Below are 22,884 nucleotides of genomic sequence, written 5' to 3'. Positions count from 1 at the left end.
CAGGGGGGGGTGAGGGGCAGGGGGGTGAGGGGCAGGGGGAGTGAGGGGGCGGGGCAGGAGGGGCGAGGGCAGGAGGGGCGAGGGCAGGAGGGGTGGGGGGGTGAGGGGGGGGTTGGGGGGGGGTGAGGGGGGGTTGGGGGGGGTTGAGGGGGGGGGTTGGGGGGGGGTGAGGGGAGGGGGTTGGGGGGGGGTGAGGGGGGGGGGTTGGGGGGGGTGAGGGGGGGGGGGTTGGGGGGGGGGTGAGGGGGGGGGTGAGGGGGGGGGTTGGGGGGGGTGAGGGGGGGGGTTGGGGGGGTGAGGGGGGGGGTTGGGGGGGGTGAGGGGGGGGGGGTTGGGGGGGGTGAGGGGGGGGGGGGTTGGGGGGGGTGAGGGGGGGGGGTTGGGGGGGTGAGGGGGGGGTTGGGGGGGTTGGGGGGGTGAGGGGGGGGTTGGGGGGGTGAGGGGGGGGTTGGGGGGGTGAGGGGGGGGTTGGGGGGGTGAGGGGGGGGTTGGGGGGGTGAGGGGGGGGTTGGGGGGGTTGGGGGGGTTGGGGGGGGTGAGGGGGGGTTGGGGGGGGTGAGGGGGGGTTGGGGGGGGGGGTGAGGGGGGTTTGGGGGGGGGGTTGGGGGGGTGAGGGGGGGTTGGGGGGGGGTGAGGGGGGGTTGGGGGGGGTGAGGGGGGGTTGGGGGGGGTGAGGGGGGGTTGGGGGGGGGGGGTGAGGGGGGTTTGGGGGGGGGTGAGGGGGGGTTGGGGGGGGTGAGGGGGGGTTGGGGGGGGTGAGGGGGGGTTGGGGGGGTGAGGGGGGGTTGGGGGGGGGGCTCTGACCTGTCGCCAGCATGTGGAGCGGCTGTATTTTTCCGAAGGCCCGGAGCGCAGGCCCGGTGCAGTTCTGCCGCTCGCACAGCCGCACACAGTTGCGGTAATGGGGTTCCCGGTCCCCCTGGGAGGAGCGGGCCGCCGGTAGGCCGCTGGCGGCACACAACAGGCAGCAAACCGCCACCGCGCCGCCCCGCATCCTCCAGCGATCCGGGGAACCCGCTCCGGGACCGCTTCCGGGTCAGCACTCCACTTCCGTCGCCAAAAGGTTCCGGACCCTGTCCATCCCTTAGCCCTTCCCCCGAACCCCGCAGTCCCGGCCGGTAAAGCCACGCCTATCGCACGCCCCCGTGCCCAGGCCCCGCCCCATGCCCAGGCCCCCGTGCCCAGGCCCCGCCCCCGTGCCCAGGCCCCGCCCCCGTGCTCAGGCCCCGCCCCGCGCCACTTCCCCGCACCGGAAGTGGCGGCTCGGCGCTGGCGGGACGATGCGGCTCGCGGGGCTGCTGCTCCTCACGGCGCTCGGCTCGGCCCGGCGGACAGGTGAGAGCGGCCGCCCGGCCCGGGGCCTGGTCTCCCAGTGCTAGGCCCTGGCTCTGGCCTACTCCGGGGGTCCTGCGGCGCGGGCTTGGTGGGCGGCGGTCCCGGTATGAAGATCCCCGTCCCGGTAAACCTGAGAGAGAAACAGCACCACCGGCCCTCCGACAGTGCGGCGCTCCCTCAGTACTGACCCTCTGACAGTGCGGAGCTCCCTCAGTACTGACCCTCTGACAGTGCGGAGCTCCCTCAGCACTGACCCTCTGACAGTGCGGCGCTCCCTCAGCACTGACCCTCTGACAGTGCAGCACTCCCTCAGTACTGACCCTCCGACAGTGCGGCACTCCCTCAGTACTGACCCTCTGACAGTGCAGCACTCCCTCAGTACTGACCCTCTGACAGTGCGGCACTCCCTCAGCACTGACCCTCTGACAGTGCAGCACCCCCTCAGTACTGACCCTCTGACAGTGCGGCACTCCCTCAGTACTGACCCTCTGACAGTGCAGCACTCCCTCAGTACTGACCCTCCGACAGTGCGGCACTCCCTCAGTACTGACCCTCTGACAGTGCAGCACTCCCTCAGTACTGACCCTCTGACAGTGCAGCACTCCCTCAGTACTGACCCTCTGACAGTGCAGCACTCCCTCAGTACTGACCCTCTGACAGTGCAGCACTCCCTCAGTACTGACCCTCTGACAGTGCACACTCCCTCATCACTGACCCTCTGACAGTGCAGCACTCCCTCAGTACTGACCCTCTGACAGTGCAGCACTCCCTCAGTACTGACCCTCTGACAGTGCAGCACTCCCTCAGTACTGACCCTCTGACAGTGCAGCGCTCCCTCAGTACTGACCCTCTGACAGTGCAGCACTCCCTCAGTACTGACCCTCCGACAGTGCGGCACTCCCTCAGTACTGACCCTCTGACAGTGCGGCGCTCCCTCAGTACTGACCCTCTGACAGTGCGGCACTCCCTCAGTACTGACCCTCTGACAGTGCGACACTCCCTCAGTACTGACCCTCTGACAGTGCAGCACTCCCTCAGTACTGACCCTCTGACAGTGCGGCACTCCTTCAGTACTGACCCTCTGACAGTGCAGCACTCCCTCAGTACTGACCCTCTGACAGTGCGGCACTCCCTCAGTACTGACCCTCTGACAGTGCAGCACTCCCTCAGTACTGACCCTCTGACAGTGCAGCACTCCCTCAGTACTGACCCTCTGACAGTGCGGCGCTCCCTCAGTACTGACCCTCTGACAGTGCGGCACTCCCTCAGCACTGACCCTCTGACAGTGCAGCACTCCCTCAGTACTGACCCTCCGACAGTGCGGCACTCCCTCAGTACTGACCCTCTGACAGTGCGGCACTCCCTCAGTACTGACCCTCTGACAGTGCGGCACTCCCTCAGCACTGACCCTCTGACAGTGCAGCACTCCCTCAGTACTGACCCTCCGACAGTGCGGCACTCCCTCAGTACTGACCCTCTGACAGTGCAGCACTCCCTCAGTACTGACCCTCTGACAGTGCAGCACTCCCTCAGTTCTGACCCTCTGACAGTGCGGCGCTCCCTCAGTACTGACCCTCTGACAGTGCGGCACTCCCTCAGCACTGACCCTCTGACAGTGCAGCACTCCCTCAGTACTGACCCTCCGACAGTGCGGCACTCCCTCAGTACTGACCCTCTGACAGTGCGGCACTCCCTCAGTACTGACCCTCTGACAGTGCGGCACTCCCTCAGCACTGACCCTCTGACAGTGCAGCACTCCCTCAGTACTGACCCTCCGACAGTGCGGCACTCCCTCAGTACTGACCCTCTGACAGTGCAGCACTCCCTCAGTACTGACCCTCTGACAGTGCGGCACTCCCTCAGCACTGACCCTCTGACAGTGCAGCACTCCCTCAGTACTGACCCTCCGACAGTGCGGCACTCCCTCAGTACTGACCCTCTGACAGTGCAGCACTCCCTCAGTACTGACCCTCTGACAGTGCGGCACTCCCTCAGTACTGACCCTCTGACAGTGCAGCACTCCCTCAGTACTGACCCTCTGACAGTGCAGCACTCCCTCAGTACTGACCCTCTGACAGTGCACACTCCCTCATCACTGACCCTCTGACAGTGCAGCACTCCCTCAGTACTGACCCTCTGACAGTGCAGCACTCCCTCAGTACTGACCCTCTGACAGTGCAGCACTCCCTCAGTACTGACCCTCTGACAGTGCAGCGCTCCCTCAGTACTGACCCTCTGACAGTGCAGCACTCCCTCAGTACTGACCCTCCGACAGTGCGGCACTCCCTCAGTACTGACCCTCTGACAGTGCGGCGCTCCCTCAGTACTGACCCTCTGACAGTGCGGCACTCCCTCAGTACTGACCCTCTGACAGTGCGACACTCCCTCAGTACTGACCCTCTGACAGTGCAGCACTCCCTCAGTACTGACCCTCTGACAGTGCGGCACTCCTTCAGTACTGACCCTCTGACAGTGCAGCACTCCCTCAGTACTGACCCTCTGACAGTGCGGCACTCCCTCAGTACTGACCCTCTGACAGTGCAGCACTCCCTCAGTACTGACCCTCTGACAGTGCGGCACTCCCTCAGCACTGACCCTCTGACAGTGCGGCACTCCCTCAGTACTGACCCTCTGACAGTGCGGCGCTCCCTCAGCACTGACCCTCTGACAGTGCAGCACTCCCTCAGTACTGACCCTCTGACAGTGCAGCACTCCCTCAGTACTGACCCTCTGACAGTGCGGCACTCCCTCAGTACTGACCCTCTGACAGTGCATCACTCCCTCAGTACTGACCCTCTGACAGTGCAGCACTCCCTCAGCACTGACCCTCTGACAGTGCGGCACTCCCTCAGTACTGACCCTCTGACAGTGCAGCACTCCCTCAGTACTGATCCTCCGACAGTGCGGCACTCCCTCAGTACTGACCCTCTGACAGTGCGACACTCCCTCAGTACTGACCCTCTGACAGTGCGGCACTCCCTCAGTACTGACCCTCTGACAGTGCAGCACTCCCTCAGTACTGACCCTCCGACAGTGCGGCACTCCCTCAGTACTGACCCTCTGACAGTGCGACACTCCCTCAGTACTGACCCTCTGACAGTGCAGCACTCCCTCAGTACTGACCCTCTGACAGTGCAGCACTCCCTCAGTACTGACCCTCTGACAGTGCAGCGCTCCCTCAGTACTGACCCTCTGACAGTGCAGCACTCCCTCAGTACTGACCCTCCGACAGTGCGGCACTCCCTCAGTACTGACCCTCTGACAGTGCAGCGCTCCCTCAGTACTGACCCTCTGACAGTGCAGCACTCCCTCAGTACTGACCCTCTGACAGTGTGACACTCCCTCAGTACTGACCCTCTGACAGTGCAGCACTCCCTCAGTACTGACCCTCTGACAGTGCGGCACTCCTTCAGTACTGACCCTCTGACAGTGCAGCACTCCCTCAGTACTGACCCTCTGACAGTGCGGCACTCCCTCAGTACTGAGCCTCTGACAGTGCGGCACTCCCTCAGTACTGACCCTCTGACAGTGCGGCACTCCCTCAGTACTGACCCTCTGACAGTGCAGCACTCCCTCAGTACTGACCCTCTGACAGTGCGGCACTTCCTCAGTACTGACCCTCTGACAGTGCAGCACTCCGTCAGTACTGAGCCTCTGACAGTGCGGCACTCCCTCAGTACTGACCCTCTGACAGTGCGGCACTCCCTCAGTACTGAGCCTCTGACAGTGCGGCACTCCCTCAGTACTGACCCTCTGACAGTGCGGCACTCCCTCAGTACTGAGCCTCTGACAGTGCGGCACTCCCTCAGTACTGACCCTCTGACAGTGCGGCACTCCCTCAGTACTGACCCTCTGACAGTGCAGCACTCCCTCAATACTGACCCTCTGACAGTGCAGCACTCCCTCAGTACTGAGCCTCTGACAGTGCGGCACTCCCTCAGTACCGACCCTCTGACAGTGCAGCACTCCCTCAGTACTGACCCTCTGACAGTGCAGCACTCCCTCAGTACTGACCCTCTGACAGTGCTGCGGCACTCCCTCAGTACTGACCCTCTGACAGTGCAGCACTCCCTCAGTACTGACCCTCTGACAGTGCGGCACTCCCTCAGTACTGACCCTCTGACAGTGCAGCACTCCCTCAGTACTGACCCTCTGACAGTGCAGCACTCCCTCAGTACCGACCCTCTGACAGTGCAGCACTCCCTTAGTACTGACCCTCTGACAGTGCAGCACTCCCTCAGTACTGACCCTCTGACAGTGCGGCACTCCCTCAGTACTGACCCTCTGACAGTGCAGCACTCCCTCAGTACTGAGCCTCTGACAGTGCGGCACTCCCTCAGTACCGACCCTCTGACAGTGCAGCACTCCCTTAGTACTGACCCTCTGACAGTGCAGCACTCCCTCAGTACTGACCCTCTGACAGTGCGGCACTCCCTCAGTACTGACCCTCTGACAGTGCAGCACTCCCTCAGTACTGACCCTCCGACAGTGCGGCACTCCCTCAGTACTGACCCTCTGACAGTGCGGCACTCCCTCAGTACTGACCCTCTGACAGTGCAGCACTCCCTCAGTACTGACCCTCTGACAGTGCAGCACTCCCTCAGTACTGACCCTCTGACAGTGCGGCACTCCCTCAGTACTGACCCTCTGACAGTGCAGCACTCCCTCAGTACTGACCCTCTGACAGTGCGGCACTCCCTCAGTACTGACCCTCTGACAGTGCATCACTCCCTCAGTACTGACCCTCTGACAGTGCAGCACTCCCTCAGCACTGACCCTCTGACAGTGCGGCACTCCCTCAGTACTGACCCTCTGACAGTGCAGCACTCCCTCAGTACTGACCCTCCGACAGTGCGGCACTCCCTCAGTACTGACCCTCTGACAGTGCGACACTCCCTCAGTACTGACCCTCTGACAGTGCGGCACTCCCTCAGTACTGACCCTCTGACAGTGCAGCACTCCCTCAGTACTGACCCTCCGACAGTGCGGCACTCCCTCAGTACTGACCCTCTGACAGTGCGACACTCCCTCAGTACTGACCCTCTGACAGTGCAGCACTCCCTCAGTACTGACCCTCTGACAGTGCAGCACTCCCTCAGTACTGACCCTCTGACAGTGCAGCGCTCCCTCAGTACTGACCCTCTGACAGTGCAGCACTCCCTCAGTACTGACCCTCCGACAGTGCGGCACTCCCTCAGTACTGACCCTCTGACAGTGCAGCGCTCCCTCAGTACTGACCCTCTGACAGTGCAGCACTCCCTGAGTACTGACCCTCTGACAGTGCGACACTCCCTCAGTACTGACCCTCTGACAGTGCAGCACTCCCTCAGTACTGACCCTCTGACAGTGCGGCACTCCTTCAGTACTGACCCTCTGACAGTGCAGCACTCCCTCAGTACTGACCCTCTGACAGTGCGGCACTCCCTCAGTACTGACCCTCTGACAGTGCAGCACTCCCTCAGTACTGACCCTCTGACAGTGCGGCACTCCCTCAGCACTGACCCTCTGACAGTGCGGCACTCCCTCAGTACTGACCCTCTGACAGTGCGGCGCTCCCTCAGCACTGACCCTCTGACAGTGCAGCACTCCCTCAGTACTGACCCTCTGACAGTGCAGCACTCCCTCAGTACTGACCCTCTGACAGTGCGGCACTCCCTCAGTACTGACCCTCTGACAGTGCGGCACTCCCTCAGTACTGACCCTCTGACAGTGCAGCACTCCCTCAGTGCTGACCCTCTGACAGTGCGGCACTCCCTCAGTACTGACCGTCTGACAGTGCAGCACTCCCTCAGCACTGACCCTCTGACAGTGCAGCACCCCCTCAGTACTGACCCTCTGACAGTGCAGCACTCCCTCAGTACTGACCCTCTGACAGTGCAGCACTCCCTCAGCACTGACCCTCTGACAGTGCGGCTCTCCCTCAGTACTGACCCACTGACAGTGCAGCACTCCCTCAGCACTGACCCTCTGACAGTGCGGCACTCCCTCAGCACTGACCCTCTGACAGTGCAGCACTCCCTCAGTACTGACCCTCTGACAGTGCAGCACCCCCTCAGTACTGACCCTCTGACAGTGCAGCACTCCCTCAGTACTGACCCTCTGACAGTGCAGCACTCCCTCAGTACTGACCCTCTGACAGTGCGGCACTCCCTCAGTACTGACCGTCTGACAGTGCAGCACTCCCTCAGCACTGACCCTCTGACAGTGCAGCACCCCCTCAGTACTGACCCTCTGACAGTGCAGCACTCCCTCAGTACTGACCCTCTGACAGTGCAGCACTCCCTCAGCACTGACCCTCTGACAGTGCGGCTCTCCCTCAGTACTGACCCTCTGACAGTGCAGCACTCCCTCAGCACTGACCCTCTGACAGTGTGGCATTCCCTCAGTACTGACCCTCTGACAGTGCAGCATTCCCTCAGTACTGACCCTCTGACAGTGCAGCACCCCCTCAGTACTGACCCTCTGACAGTGCAGCACTCCCTCAGTACTGACCCTCTGACAGTGCAGCACTCCCTCAGTACTGACCCTCTGACAGTGCAGCACTCCCTCAGTACTGACCCTCGGACAGTGCAGCACTCCCTCAGTACTGACCCTCTGACAGTGCAGCACTCTCTCAGTACTGACCCTCTGACAGTGCGGCACTCCCTCAGTACTGACCCTCTGACAGTGCGGCACTCCCTTAGTACTGACCCTCTGACAGTGCGGCACTCCCTCAGTACTGACCCTCTGACAGTGCGGCACTCCCTTAGTACTGACCCTCTGACAGTGCGGCACTCCCTCAGTACTGACCCTCTGACAGTGCAGCACTCTCTCAGTACTGACCCTCTGACAGTGCAGCACTCCCTCAGTACTGACCCTCTGACAGTGCGGCACTCCCTCAGTGCTGACCCTCTGACAGTGCGGCGCTCCCTCAGTACTGACTCTCTGACAGTGCAGCACTCCCTCAGTACTGACCCTCTGACTGTGCGGCACTCCCTCAGTATTGACCCTCTGACAGTGCAGCACTCCCTCAGTGCTGACCCTCTGACAGTGCAGCACTCCCTCAGTACTGACCCTCTGACAGTGCGGCACTCCCTCAGTACTGACCCTCTGACAGTGCGGCACTCCCTCAGTACTGACCCTCTGACAGTGCGGCACTCCCTCAGTACGGACCCTCTGACAGTGCAGCACTCCCTCAGTACTGACCCTCTGACACTGCCGCACTCCCTCAGTACTGACCCTCTGACAGTGCGGCTGCCTCAGTACTGACCCTCTGACAGTGCAGCACTCCCTCAGCACTGACCCTCTGACAGTGCAGCACTCTCTCAGTACTGACCCTCTGACAGTGCAGCACTCCCTCAGTGCTGACCCTCTGACAGTGCGGCACTCCCTCAGTACTGACCCTCTGACAGTGCAGCAGTCCCTCAGTACTGACCCTCTGACAATGCGGCACTCCCTCAGTACTGACCCTCTGACAGTGCAGCACTCCCTCAGTACTGACCCTCTGACACTGCACCACTCCCTCAGTACAGACCCTCTGACAGTGCAGTGCTCCCTCAGTACTGACCCTCTGACAGTGCGGCACTCCCTCAGTACTGACCCTCTGACAGTGAGGCCAACTCGCTACTGACCCTCTGACAGTGTGGCACTCCCTCAGTACTGACCCTCTGACAGTGCAGCAGTCCCTCAGTACTGACCCTCTGACAGTGCAGCTCTCCCTCAGCACAGACCCTCTGACAGTGTAGCACTCCCTCAGTACTGACCCTCTGACAGTGCAGCACTCCCTCAGTGCTGACCCTCTGACAGTGGAGCACTCCCTCAGTACTGACCCTCTGACAGTGTGGCACTCCCTCAGCACAGACCCTCCGACAGTGCAGCACTCCCTCAGTACTGACCCTCTGACAGTGCGGCACACCCTCAGTACTGACCCTCTGACAGTGCAGCACTCCCTCAGTACTGACCCTCTGACAGTGCGGCACTCCCTCAGTACTGACCCTCTGACAGTGCAGCATTCCCTCAGTACTGACCCTCTGACAGTGCAGCACTCCCTCAGTACTGACCCTCTGACAGTGCAGCACTCCCTCAGTACTGACCCTCTGACAGTGCGGCACTCCCTCAGTACTGACCCTCTGACAGTGCAGCACTCCCTCAGTACTGACCCTCTGACAGTGCAGCACTCCCTCAGTACTCACCCTCTGACAGTGCGGCACTCCCTCAGTACTGACCCTCTGACAGTGCAGCACTCCCTCAGTACTGACCCTCTGACAGTGCAGCACTCCATCAATACTGACTCTCTGACAGTGCGGCACTCCCACAGTACTCACCCTCTGACAGTGTAGCACTCCCGCAGTACTGACCCTCTGACAGTGCGGCACTCCCACAGTACTGACCCTCTGACAGTGCGGCACTCCCTCGGTACTGACCCCCTGACAGTGTTGCTCTTCCTTTGTAGAGTATTGGTCAATATTTTTTCTCAGGTTACTTTTGCAGGAGGTAATTCTAAAGTGCTGTATAGCGTACCGCCAATGATGGAGAAAAACACTGGCAGTGGAGTTATATGAAATGGCCAGTGCCACATTTGAAATGGGGCATTAGGCGAGTTGGAATACTGGAGGATGTTTCAGAAATGGGGGGCGTTCTGGTACTGTAGGGTCTCGGACACAAGAATGAGAATTTTACAATTGACTTCTACATGTCTGAGATGGTGAATGTGACACTGAGAGTTTGGGTATGGGTGCAGAGTTTTAGCTGGTCTTGATCTTGTGAAAGGCAAGAGGCTTGTTGGGGGAGTGTTATAATAGCCGAATCCAACAGTCACAAAGGTATGATTGAGGATTTTGGCAGCCAGGGTGGATATGGGCGAAGTTAGAAGTGTATTTCAGTGGGCCTGGAGTGACAACTGGGTCAAAAGAGCATCTTAGGGTGAAATAGAACAGAGTTTGACAGAGATTAAAAGTCCAAGTCGTTTAGTTACTGTAGTACAGTGGTTAGCACAGTTGCTTCACAGCGCCAGGGTCCCAGGTTCGACTCCCGGCTTGGGTCCCTGTCTGTGCGGATTCTGCACGTTTTCCCCATGCCTGCGTGGGTTTCCTCCAGGTGTCCGGTTTCCTTGCACAAGTCCCAAAAGACGTGTCGTTAGATCATTTGAACATTGAATTCTCCCTCTGTGTACCCGAACACGCACAGGAATGTGGTGACCAGGGGCTTTTATAGAACTTCATTGCAGTGTTAATGTAAGCCTACTTGTGACAATAATGATTATTTATTTAGTTACAGGATTTGCTGACAATCCAGACTAACACTAGTGGAGAGCTGGAAGGATGCTGCACTGTCAGAGGTGTTTACACTCGTGGAGAGCTGGGGAGATGGGCAGCATGATGCACAGTGGTTAGCACTGTTGCTTCACAGCGCCAGGGTCCCAGGTTCAATTCCTGAATTGGGTCACTGTCTGTCCGGAGCCTGCACGTTCTCCCCGTGTCTGCGTGGGTTTCCTCCGGGTGCTCCGGTTTCCTCCCACAAGTCCTGAAAGACGTGCTGTTAGGTGAATTGGACATTCCGAATTCACCCTCAGTGTACCCGAACAGGCGCCGGAATGTGGCGACTAGGGGATTTTCACAGCAACTTCATTGCAGTGTTAATGTAAGCCTACTTGTGACAATAATAAAGATTAATAAACATTATTAACACTAGTGGAGAGCTGGATGGTGCTGCACTGTCAGAGGTCCTACCACTAGGGGAGAGCGCCCCGTGGGTCAAGAGGTTTTTTTTGGACGGGGAGGGGGTGGGGTTGACGTTGCCAAATATTTTTTTTAAATAAATTTAGAGTAGCCAATTATGTTGCCAAATATAACGAATTACTACTGGGTGGCTAATATCACTATGGTCAGGAAATGGGTAATGGGAGAGGGTTCGTTATGGAGGCGACTTCTTGTAGGGGAACAAGCTTAAAGGCATTGTTGACAGGGCCTCTGCCACTCTCGCCAACCAGGTACTTTGTGATCCCAGTGGTGGTGTCAACCTTGAGGGTATGGGGGCAGCATTTGAGACAGGAGGGTGCCTTGGTGTGGGCACTGATCTGTGATAATCATAGGTTTGCACCGGGGGGTGGATGCGAGGTTTCAGCAAGTGGGGATTGAGTGGTTCGGAGACCTGTTCGTAGGGGGCAGCTTTATGACATTAGAGGACCTGGATGAGGAATCAGAGCTGCCTAGGGGGGATAGTTTTTAGGTATTTGCAGGTCCGGGACTTCTTAAGAAGAGATGTGCCGTCCTTTCCCAGGTTGCCACCTTTGGGGCAGCAAGATGAGGTGTTGTCGAGGGAGGGGAATTCTACAAGCAGCTGATGGATTGGGAGGGTGCCCTGATGGGAGACATTAAAAGGAAGTGGGAGGAGGAGCTGGGGCAGGGAGGTGGAGGCCGGGGCAGGGAGGTGGAGGCCGGGGCAGGGAGGTGGAGGCCGGGGCAGGGAGGTGGAGGCCGGGGCAGGGAGGTGGAGGCCGGGGCAGGGAGGTGGAGGCCGGGGCAGGGAGGTGGAGGCCGGGGCAGGGAGGTGGAGGCCGGGGCAGGGAGGTGGAGGCCGGGGCAGGGAGGTGGAGGCCGGGGCAGGGAGGTGGAGGCCGGGGCAGGGAGGTGGAGGCCGGGGCAGGGAGGTGGAGGCCGGGGCAGGGAGGTGGAGGCCGGGGCAGGGAGGTGGAGGCCGGGGCAGGGAGGTGGAGGCCGGGGCAGGGAGGAGGAGGCCGGGGCTGGGAGGAGGAGGCCGGGGCTGGGAGGAGGAGGCCGGGGCTGGGAGGAGGAGCTGGGGCAGGAGGGAGGAGGAGCTGGGGCAGGGAGGTGGAGGCTGGGTCGTGGGGGAGGCCCTGCGGAGGGTGAATGCATCCTCGCCGTGTGTGAGGCTCAGTCTTATTCGGTTTAAAGTAATCCACAGGGGGCAGATAACGGTGGCTAGGATGAGTGGATTCTTTGAGGGTGTAGCGGATAGGCGTGGGTGGTGCGCAGGGAGGCCCGTGAATCATGTCTACATTTTCTGGGCCTGTCCAAATCTGGCAGGGGTTTGCGGGCGTAATGTCCGAGGTGTTGAAGGTAAAGCTGGCCCCGAGTCCAGAGGTGGCGATATTTGGGGTGTCGGAAGACCCGGGGGTCCAGGGGGGTGAGTGCTGCCGATGTCTTGGTCTTTGCCTCCCTGATAGCCCGGAGACGGATTTTGCTCGGGTGGAGGGTCAGAGCTGCCGAAAGCGGGAGTGTTTGGAGAAGGTCAGGTTCATCTTGAGTGGCTCGGTTGATGGGTTCACTCGGAGGTGGAAGCTATTCATTGACATCTTTAAGGAGGATTGAGGTGTCAGCAGAGGGAAAGGGGTCGAGTGGGAGGATAAGGGAGTTAAAATGGGGAAGGCAGGCCGGGAGAAGAGGTTGGGGGGGGGGGGGGGGAGAGTGGGGGTTGGTTATTTATTATGTCGTACAATTTCACTTCTCATTTGTTTTTGTTTATACAAATGACTGAATAAAATATTTTAAAAAGCACGAGTGGATAACGGGGTGGGGGGGTGCACTGTCAGAGGTGTTAACACGGGGGGGGTGCACTGTCAGAGGTGTTTACACTGGGAGGGGGTGCTGCACTGTCAGAGGTGTTAACACTGGGAGGGGGTGCTGCACTGTCAGAGGTGTTAACACTGGGAGGGGGTGCTGCACTGTCAGGGGTGTTAACACTGGGAGGGGGTGCTGCACTGTCAGAGGTGTTAACACTGGGAGGGGGTGCTGCACTGTCAGAGGTGTTAACACTGGGAGGGGGTGCTGCACTGTCAGAGGTGTTAACACTGGGAGGGGGTGTGGTGCACAGTCAGAGGTGTTAACACTTCGGGGGAGCGGGAGGGGGTGCTGCACTGCCAGGGGGAGAGCGGGGAGGGGGTTCTGCCTTGTCAGAGGTGTTAACATTGGGGGAGAGCAGGGAGGGGGTGCTGCACTGTCAGAGGTGTTACTATTTGGGTAAGATGTTAAACCAATGTACCATCTGCCATCTCTGGTCAACTGGATTTAATGATCTGTTGAGCTCGCAGAAAAATACTTTTCACTGTACCTTGGTACACATGACAATAAACAAATCCAGTCCAATCCAGATGGCTATTGTTTTGAAAAGCAGGAGAGTTCTCCCAGTGTCCTGGCAATATTTATCACTCAATCAATGTGTCTCTCACAGATTATCCAGTCAATATCACGTATCCTGGTGTTGTCTCTTGCCGTGTCCAGGTTAGCTGCTAACATTTCCTGTAGTGCTTCAAGAAGCGCTTTGTTGACAGTGTAGCAGTTTGAGTGTGTAGAAAGACCTATATAAATCCTTTCCTCGGTATTGACACCAAATATCAGATTGATGCTGTGAGATGCTGTTCTCTGATGTATTTTCCAAGGTTGATCATGTTAGTTATTGCCTGCCTGTTTTTATGACGTGTGGTCAATCACAATTCTCAGACATGTCATCTATAATAATTTATTGTCACAAGAAGGCTTACATTAACACTGCAATGAAGTTACTGTGACTTCATCTATTAACTGCTGCTTTGATTTTCCACCTCTCAAACTCAGTGATTTCAAGGCAGTGTAGGTGCAGGGAAGTCTGTGGGATTTCACCTTGCTGATATTTTCCTAATAGAAATTTCCTCTGATTTACTGTGGCCAGAGAGGATGTCACCGACACATTGACAAAAAACAAATATTTAACCTGCAGTCACCAGGTGAAAGGAGTAAAATTAAATTGGAAAAGTTGAAGACCTGAGGCGAGAATCAGAGTAAATGTCCTTCAATCGTTCATTTTTAGATATTGCAACACTGTTGGATGGGTCACTGTAGTTTGTTGAACCTGTAACAGAGTGATTGAGGTTTGGTCTGGTTAATCAGGAATTGTTTAATGTGACCAGCAATTGTCAACAAACGTGATGTCATCTTGGCAAGTGTTTTCCTGAAGTTACCTTACTCACTGACAGTTTCAGACACTTGGTTATCAAAGTTGTGATCCCTGCATGGAGCGAATCATGCCCTGCTGGGGCCCCGCGTGGAGGGACTCGCGAGGAGGGACCCAGGCCCTGCGTGGACAGACTCACGAGGAGGGACCCAGGCCCTGCGTGGACAGACTCACGAGGAGGGACTCACGAGGAGGGACCCAGGCCCTGCGTGGACAGACTCACGAGGAGGGACCCAGGCCCTGCGTGGACAGACTCACGAGGAGGGACTCACGAGGAGGGACCCAGGCCCTGCGAGGAGAGACTCGCGAGGAGGGACCCGGGCCCTGCGACGAGGGACCCGGGCCCTGCGACGAGGGATTCGCGAGGAGGAATCCAGAGCCCTGTGAGGAGCGACTCGCGAGGAGGGATCCAGGGCCCTGTGAAGAGCGACTCGCGAGGAGGGATCCAGGGCCCCGTGAGGAGCGACTCGCGAGGAGAGATCCAGGGCCCCGTCAGGAGCGACTCGCGAGGAGGGATCCAGGGCCCTGCGAGGAGCGACTCGCGAGGAGGGATCCAGGGCCCTGCGAGGAGCGACTCGCGAGGAGAGATCCAGGGCCCCGTGAGGAGCGACTCGCGAGGAGGGATCCGGGGCCCCGTGAGGAGGGACTCGCGAGGATGGACCCGGGGCCCCGTGAGGAGCGACCCGCGAGGATGGACCCGGGGCCCCGTGAGGAGCGACCCGCGAGGATGGACCCGGGGCCCCGTGAGGAGCGACCCACGAGGAGGGACCCAGGGCCCCGTGAGGAGCGACCCACGAGGAGGGACCCGGGGCCCTGCGAGGAGCGCCTCGCGAGGAGGGATCCGGGGCCCAGTGCGGAACGACTCGCGAGGAGGGATCCGGGGCCCTGCGAGGAGCAACTCGCGAGGAGGGATCCAGGGCCCTGCGAGGAGCAACTCGCGGGGAGGAATCCAGGGCCCTGTGAGGAGCGACTCGCGAGGAGGGACCCGGGGCCCTGAGTGGAGGGGCTCGCCAGGAGGGACCCAGGGCCCTGAGTGGAGGGGCTCCCGCAGGGGGAGCCTTGGCCCTTCGTGAAGGGGCTTGCGCACCACCAGGATCCCGCACGGAGAGGCTCACGCCCCACTGGGGCCCCGAACGGAGGAACTCACGCACGCAAGCTACCATTGGAAAACCAGGCATGTAATGCCAACAGGGCACAGCGGTTAGCACTGCGCCCCACTGTGGCAGGGTCCTGTGTTCAATTCCGGCCCGGTTTGCGGATTCTGTACGTTCTCCCCGTGTGTGCGTGGGTTTCCTCCGGGTGCTCCGGTTTCCTCCCACAGTCCAAAGATATGCAGGTTAGGTGGATTGGCCATGATAAATTGCCCTGAAGTGTCCAATGGTTGGGTGGGGTTACATGACAGTGCAGGGGAGTGGGCTTAGGTACAGTTCTCTATTAGAGAATTGGTGCAGAGCTGATGGACCGAATGGCTTTCCTCTGCGCTGTCGGGATGCAATGAAACCTTTGGCCAGTTTTCAGGTGATACTTGAAAGGGAAGTCTATGATAGGTTGGATACGCCTGAAGATCACTCAGATTCAGCAAAGCTCTCTGCTCAAGCAGCAAACTGCTCTGATCTGAGAATGGGGAATGTTTGGGAATTTAATGTTCAATTAGTGGAGGAAGTTCAAATATCGAAAATCACAGTTGAATGTGCAGTTTCTGCATATAAACTTTCCAGTTATCATCATGAGGGAAGCTTTTGTATTAATTTTTTCTGTTTTGTTTGGCTGATATTTAAAGGGCCACGTCATCTCTTGTGCTGCTGGTCAGATCAAGCAATTGCCCGTCAAACCGTGCTGGTAATCTTTGTCACAATAGCTCCTAGGAGGGTATGTGTAGTGGCAGCTCAGAGTCTGAGTGTTGATCTCCTATCATGGCTGATCTCCTACTGGGCAGTGAGTGTGCTGAGGATCGCTGTGATAAAGGGCTATGCAGGGTGGGAGAAATTTGGCCAGTGTTCTTGCTGCTGACTCCTAATCTGTGAGTTGCTAAGTACCCATGACACTGGGCAGTTTTGAGCTCAGTGGTGGTTCTCCAGATGATGAATAAACTGGCCTTCACTGTCCAGATGAAACACATGAATAATCTTTAAATATCGGGTTTTATTTTGGATGTTGGGATGTGGAAGTTGTTTAGACCCTGTGCTTGTGCAGACCCGGGTGTGAGAGTTCCTGCTGTGTGTGACCATGGACTGAGTGTGATTGGTTTGCAATGTGAAGCCAATAGGATGGGGCTGGTAGGGTTCAGCAAATCGCCGGTGTCAACCTGAGGAAGGAGCAGCGCTCCGAAAGCTAGTGTTTGAAACACACCTGTTGGACTTTAACCTGGTGTTGTAAGACTTCTTACTGTGCTCACCCCAGTCCAATGCCGACATCTCCACATCATAGTGAAAAACAGGAGAGAATGTAGAAATGTCATCAAACTCTCTGCCATAATCCTTAGGATACGCAGACTGAGATAGCCTTTGTCCTTATTTTCAGCCTGTGTGAACTCAGCAGGTTCTGCTGTTTGGGGTTTGCCAGCACTGAGGGGAGTATCAAAAGCCAAGTACATTCATTAACCCTTCTGGTTGAGCCAGTTTTTAATGAAGTTGTTTGTTCTGTGAAGCTATGCAAGCAGCCTGTTTGTGTTATTATTGGTGTCGCGTTTAGCCAGAAGTCAGTCAGACAAGTTAATCCGGTTTCTGGTTCCAGAGCACCTTGAGCAATTGGTGCTCACAGCATCACTGTATGAAAGGCACAATCGTGGTGTAAGAGTTACATGGTGTACTGTGCCTGCAGTCAGAGCTTTGTTTACATCTCACTGTTTTACTAAAGGGTGGCGCTACAGATTAATCCTTCACAGGTCCGGTTGTTTCATGGGCACTTTGTACTTTGAACTCACCAGGAACAAAGTCTCCAATTATTCTTTTCCCAGAATATCACTTGAATTGTTCAATGTCCTCCCGATAACATCACAAATGATCTTATTGCTCAGTTTAGTTTGTCCCAGCTTCCTCTGGGAACTCTTGTCATCCTTCTGCAGTCCTACCAAACATGTGACGTTAAATGGACTCGTAGCTCTCTCCCCTTCCCAACCTCAAGCTGGGCAACCCAGGAGGGGCTTGTCCTCAATCCACAGACTTTTAAATGGGTCAGCACTGCCAGCGAAGCAGAACCACAAGACACTTGTGCTGTCTCTGCCCATGCATGCCTGGTAAGAAGTCTTACAACACCAGGTTAAAGTCCAACAGGTTTGTTTCAAATCACTAGCTTTCGGAGCACTGCTAGGGTCAGCAATACTGAAGCGGAGAGGTGAAAGCTTGAGCAGAGGGAGGCAAGCATCAGTCTCTGCTGGGTTATTTGGAGGGGTTGCAAGGAGTGCCTGTGTCTGTGCTTGGTGAAGCTTATGTTGATTCGACTGAAATCTCTTGGAAATTTGAGGTTTAGTACATAAAAAATTGAAATCAAATAAACGTCCCTGAGTGTTTTCCTCCCAGGTTTATTGCATAGCAGCCAAGTTCCGCCTCATTCATTCTTTCCTGATGATTTTTATTTTTTTAAATTTATTTTTAATTTTTCCAATTAAGGGGCAATTCAGCGTGGTCAATCCACCCACCCTGCACATCTTTGGGTTGTGGGGATGAGACCCACGCAGACATGGGAAGACTGTGCAAACTCCACACGGACAGTGACCCGGGGCCGGGATTTGACCCTGGTCCTCGGCACCGTGAGACAGCAGTGCTAACCACTGCGCCGCCGTGCTGCCCCTTTGATGTTTTTTATTTGGCAAGTTTCAGGAAGAGAAGCGTTCATCAAAACAAGTGACGTCTTCGATTTCTGTGCAACTTTAGCCAAAAGTGCCTGCAGTTACAGGTGCCACTCCCTGAATAGTCCAACCTCAACCTGTGTTTTTCTCACCTTCCCAATCAGGCATGCCTGTCATATTGATCACGCGTTGTGTACAGTGCAGAGACTGGCTAGTGTTGTTGCTGTTTTTGCAAAGCTCTGGATCAAACAGTGCTGGTTTCCAGAGTGTAAACTTACTGGCACACCGACCTAGGTAGTTCCTGGAAACCTGGGCAGTGATCTAATAACTGAAAACAAAACTAGAGCAAATGGAGATGTAAGACTGAGAATTTAAACTGCATTCAGTAAACCTCTTTGGTTTTTGTTTACAGGTCCGTTTGGGTTTCAGTGGGATTGTAAGATTGACAATGTGGGAGTACCGAGGTCTGGTTTCTGCATTTGCATGGATGCAGGTTTTATAGGATGTTTTGATTTCTGTATCCAACCCAGTTATAGTACAAGGAACTGCAGCTTCCTGAGTATTGACTCCTTCAGGCTGCACACTGCTTTGGGAGGCTTCCTAACATTAAAGATGCTATATTGATGTAAGTTATTGGACATCCTGAAACTCAGACTCAATCGACCAATGGTTTAAGATGTGGATTCTTGCTCGTGGGACTCAAGTGAAATTGTCCCTCGATTTGAGGGTGACATTTACCCGAGGGCATGATTATCGAATTATTTGAAATAACAAAAAGTGGAATACTGCAGAGACTAAAAATTTAAAATAAAAAATGGAGTACAGGTGGCAGTGATTGGCCATTTGCCCAGCTGGGGTCTAGACAGGATCTTTATAAGCAGTTTGGTGGAGTGGTTAAATACTGGACAATCTCAGCAGGCCTGACAGCATCTGTGGTGAGGGAAGGGAGCGAACGTTGCGAGTCTGGGTGACTCTTTGTTTATGTTTTGGATTCCAGCATCCACAGTAATTTGCTTCTATTTTGGCAGTCTGGTTGTTGGGTGGGCTATTTTCCAGGTACTGGGTATTTTCTGGAAGAGGGGATTGGAGGAGGTAAGTTTGAGGGAGAGGTGGTTTTTCTTTGGGAGAAGGTGGTATTTTCAGAACGCAGATGTTGGATGGGGTATTTTCGTGCAGTGAGGGCTGTGTTGGAATATTTCGGGTGAGCAGAAGGGTATTTTCAGGGAGGAGGCGATGTGTATTGCTGGGTGAAATCTCCAGTAGCTGCCGTGCTCCATTACCTCGCTCGATGCTCACTGTTAAATCACCATGGAGACGGGCGCTGTCACCATGGTAACCCAGGCCCACAGTTTGGTGGGGGCGCTGTTGAACAATAATTTACCTGTTTTCAAGCCAATTTCAGAGGGCTGCAGAGCTAATGGTGTTAGTGATCCACCTCGCCTGACTGACCTTGGCAGAAATCTCCCTTTTTTAGCACATTCCTGACATATTTGCCAAGCCCTGTGTGAGCTGAGCCACGCTGTTTGTCAGCTGGAGTCCAGGGGCAGACACAAGCTGCAATGTGATCAGCACTCAGCTTGGCACTACCTCAGCCAAGATGCTGAGGCCTATTGTGGACAGAATGAGACCCAACTCAGCTCAAACAGGCACCACGTCTGTAACCTCCTTATTCCCCCGGGGCTCAGTCCCACCTGGCTGGGATCTGCCCCCTCCGGGTTCAGTCTCTCAACCTCTCCTGCCCCAGGACTCAGTCCCAGGCATCCAGGCTCCGCCCCACCTGGCTGGGACGATGTGTAACACAGGTTGTAATGAGTGAATTGTTGCTCTCTCAGATACCCACATGTAAGCAGGACAATTTTTCTATCTTCTGCGAACCCTGGATTTAGACCCTGGATTTCAAGCAGCTCGGATCCAGGCTTGGGAATGTGCCTAGCACCTGTTGGGATCGAACTGATGGTCACGGCTGTTACCAAGTCTCCAAGCTCTGAAAAAAGAAACTATTTCTAGGGGAAGGGGCAAATTCCCTTGGGCTTGAATTAACCCTTGGTCTTCCCCAATCTGGGGTTGTCAGAGTGGTGATGTTAGTAACTCGAGGTCTTGTCCTGCTGTATGAAGTCCTTACCACTTGTCTTAAAAGCCAAGTGAGTCCATCAACATCTTTATGTTGGAGTGGTGGATATTTGTGTGTCAAATAAATCATTTTATATCTAGAGACAGTGACTATTGAATAAAAAGTGACTCTGTACAGTTACACAGCGAGTGATCCTCATCCTTAATATACAGTGACTCTGTGCAGTTATACAGTGAGTGATCCTGACCCTGAATAAACAGTGACTCTACAGTTACACAGTGAGTGATCCTCACCCTGAATAAACAGTGACTCTGTACAGTTACACAGTGAGTGAACCTCTCACTGAATAAACAGTGACACTGTACAGTTACACAGTGAATGAACCTCACCCTGAATAAACAGTGACTCTGTACAGTTACACAGTGAATGATCCTTACCCTGAATAAACAGTGACACTGTACAGTTACACAGTGAATGATCCTTACCCTGAATAAACCGTGACTCTGTACAGTTACACAGTGAGTGATCCTCGCCCTGAATAAACAGTGACACTGTACAGTTACACCATGAATGATCCTTACCCTGAATAAACAGTGACACTGTACAGTTACACAGTGAATGATCCTTACCCTGAATAAACCGTGACTCTGTACAGTTACACAGTGAGTGATCCTCGCCCTGAATAAACAGTGACACTGTACAGTTACACCATGAATGATCCTTACCCTGAATAAACAGTGACACTGTACAGTTACACCGTGAATGATCCTTACCCTGAATAAACAGTGACTCTGCAGTTACACAGTGAGTGATCCTCACCCTGCTGAATAAACTGTGATTCTGTACAGTTATACAGTGAGTGAACCTCGCCCTGAATAAACAGTGACTCTGTACAGTTACACAGTGAATGATCCTTACCCTGAATAAACAGTGATTCTGTACAGTTACACAGTGAATGATCCTTACCCAATAAACAGTGACACTGTACAGTTACACAGTGAGTGATCCGTACCCTGAATAAACAGTGACACTGTACAGTTACACAGTGAATGATCCTTACCCTGAATAAACAGTGAAACTGTACAGTTACACAGTGAGTGATCCGTACCCTGAATAAACAGTGACACTGTACAGTTACACAGTGAATGATCCTTACCCTGAATAAACAGTGAAACTGTACAGTTACACAGTGAGTGAACCTCGCCCTGAATAAACAGTGACACTGGTCTTGAACGAGTACTTTTCTTCAGTATTTACAAATGAGAGGGGCCACTTTGTTGGAGAGGACAGTGTGAAACAGAATGGTAAGCTCGAGGAAATACTTATTAGGAAGGAAGATGTGTTGGGCATTTTGAAAAGCTTGAGGATAGACCAGTCCCCCGGGTCTGACTGGATATATCCAAGGATTCTATGGGAAGCAAGAGATGAAATTGCAGAGCCGTTGGCAATGATCTTTTCGTCCTCACTGTCAACAGGGGTGGTACCAGGTGATTGGAGAGTGGCGAATGTCGTGCCCCTGTTCAAAAGGGAATAGGGATAATCCTGGAATTACAGGCCACTTAGCCTTACTTCGGTGGTAGGCAAAGTAATGGAAAAGGTACGGAGGGATAGGATTTCTGAGTATCTGGAAAGACACTGCTTAATTAGGGATAGTCAGCACGAATTTGTGAGGGGTAGGTCTTGCCTTACAAGTCTGATTGAATTCTTTGAGGAGGTGACCAAGCATGTGGATGAAGGTAAAGCAGTGGATGTAGTGTACATGGATTTTAGAAGGTTCCCCATGGTAGGCTTATGCAGAAAGTAAGGAGGCATGGGATAGTGGGAAATTTGGCCAGTTGGATAACGAACTGGCTAACCGATAGAAGTCAGAGAGTGGTGGAGGATGGCAAATATTCAGCCTGGATCCCAGTTACTAGTGGCGTACTGCAGGGATCAGTTCTGGGTCCTCTGCTGTTTGTGATTTTCATTAATGACTTGGATGAGGGAGTTGAAGGGTGGGTCAGTAAATTTGCAGACGATACGAAGATTGGTGGAGTTGTGGATAGTGAGGAGGGCTGTTGTCGGCTGCAAAGAGACATAGATAGGATGCAGAGCTGGGCTGAGAAGTGGCAGATAGAGTTTAACCCTGAAAAGTGTGAGGTTGTCCATTTTGGAAGGACAAATATGAATGTGGAATACAGGGTTAACGGTAGGATTCTTGGCAATGTGGAGGAACAGAGAGATCTTGGGGTCTATGTTCATAGCTCTTTGAAAGTTGCCACTCAAGTGGATAGAGCTGTGAAGAAGGCCTATGGTGTGCTAGTGTTCATTAACAGAGGGATTGAATTTAAGAACCGTGAGGTGATGATGCAGCTGTACAAAACTTTGGTAAGGCCACATTTGGAGTACTGTGTACAGTTCTGGTCGCCTCATTTTAGGAAGGATGTGGAAGCTTTGGAAAAGGTGCAAAGGAGATTTACCAGGATGTTGCCTGGAATGGAGAGTAGGTCTTACGAGGAAAGGTTGAGGGTGCTAGGCCTTTTCTCATTAGAATGGAGAAGGATGAGGGGCGACTTGATAGAGGTTTATAAGATGATCAGGGGAATAGATAGAGTAGACAGTCAGAGACTTTTTCCCCGGGTGGAACAAACCATTACAAGGGGACATAAATTTAAGGTGAATGGTTGAAGATATAGGAGGGATGTCAGAGGTAGGTTCTTTACCCAGAGAGTAGTGGGGGCATGGAATGCACTGCCTGTGGAAGTAGTTGAGTCGGAAACATTAG

General features: G+C 55.1%; 2 protein-coding genes across 6 annotated transcripts in view; one reads left to right on the top strand and one right to left on the bottom strand.

Annotated features, from left to right (window-relative positions):
- The window catches only part of pgap3 (post-GPI attachment to proteins phospholipase 3), a 139,252-nt gene extending 138,194 nt beyond the window's left edge, over positions 1-1,058 (bottom strand). Inside the window, exon 1 of one of the 5 annotated variants that reach the window (XM_072487697.1) lies at positions 805-1,058. In XM_072487697.1, the coding sequence (XP_072343798.1) occupies positions 805-994 (190 nt within the window). In that variant the 5' untranslated portion in view covers positions 995-1,058. The remainder of the gene's footprint in view (positions 1-804) is intronic. The other 4 variants (XM_072487698.1, XM_072487699.1, XM_072487700.1 and 1 more) reach the window with 4 other exon arrangements.
- Positions 1,059-1,241: 183 nt separating this feature from the next.
- Positions 1,242-22,884, top strand: part of erbb2 (erb-b2 receptor tyrosine kinase 2) — a 69,710-nt gene continuing 48,067 nt past the window's right edge. The window contains exon 1 of the mRNA XM_072487683.1: positions 1,242-1,335. Coding sequence (XP_072343784.1) covers positions 1,281-1,335 — 55 coding nt within the window. The 5' untranslated portion in view covers positions 1,242-1,280. The remainder of the gene's footprint in view (positions 1,336-22,884) is intronic.

This window comes from Scyliorhinus torazame, chromosome 21, assembly GCF_047496885.1.
Source record: "Scyliorhinus torazame isolate Kashiwa2021f chromosome 21, sScyTor2.1, whole genome shotgun sequence".
Classification (NCBI taxonomy): Eukaryota; Metazoa; Chordata; class Chondrichthyes; order Carcharhiniformes; family Scyliorhinidae; genus Scyliorhinus; species Scyliorhinus torazame.
Note: the sequence above shows the minus strand (reverse complement) of the source record. Positions and strands in the feature narration are given on the sequence as shown.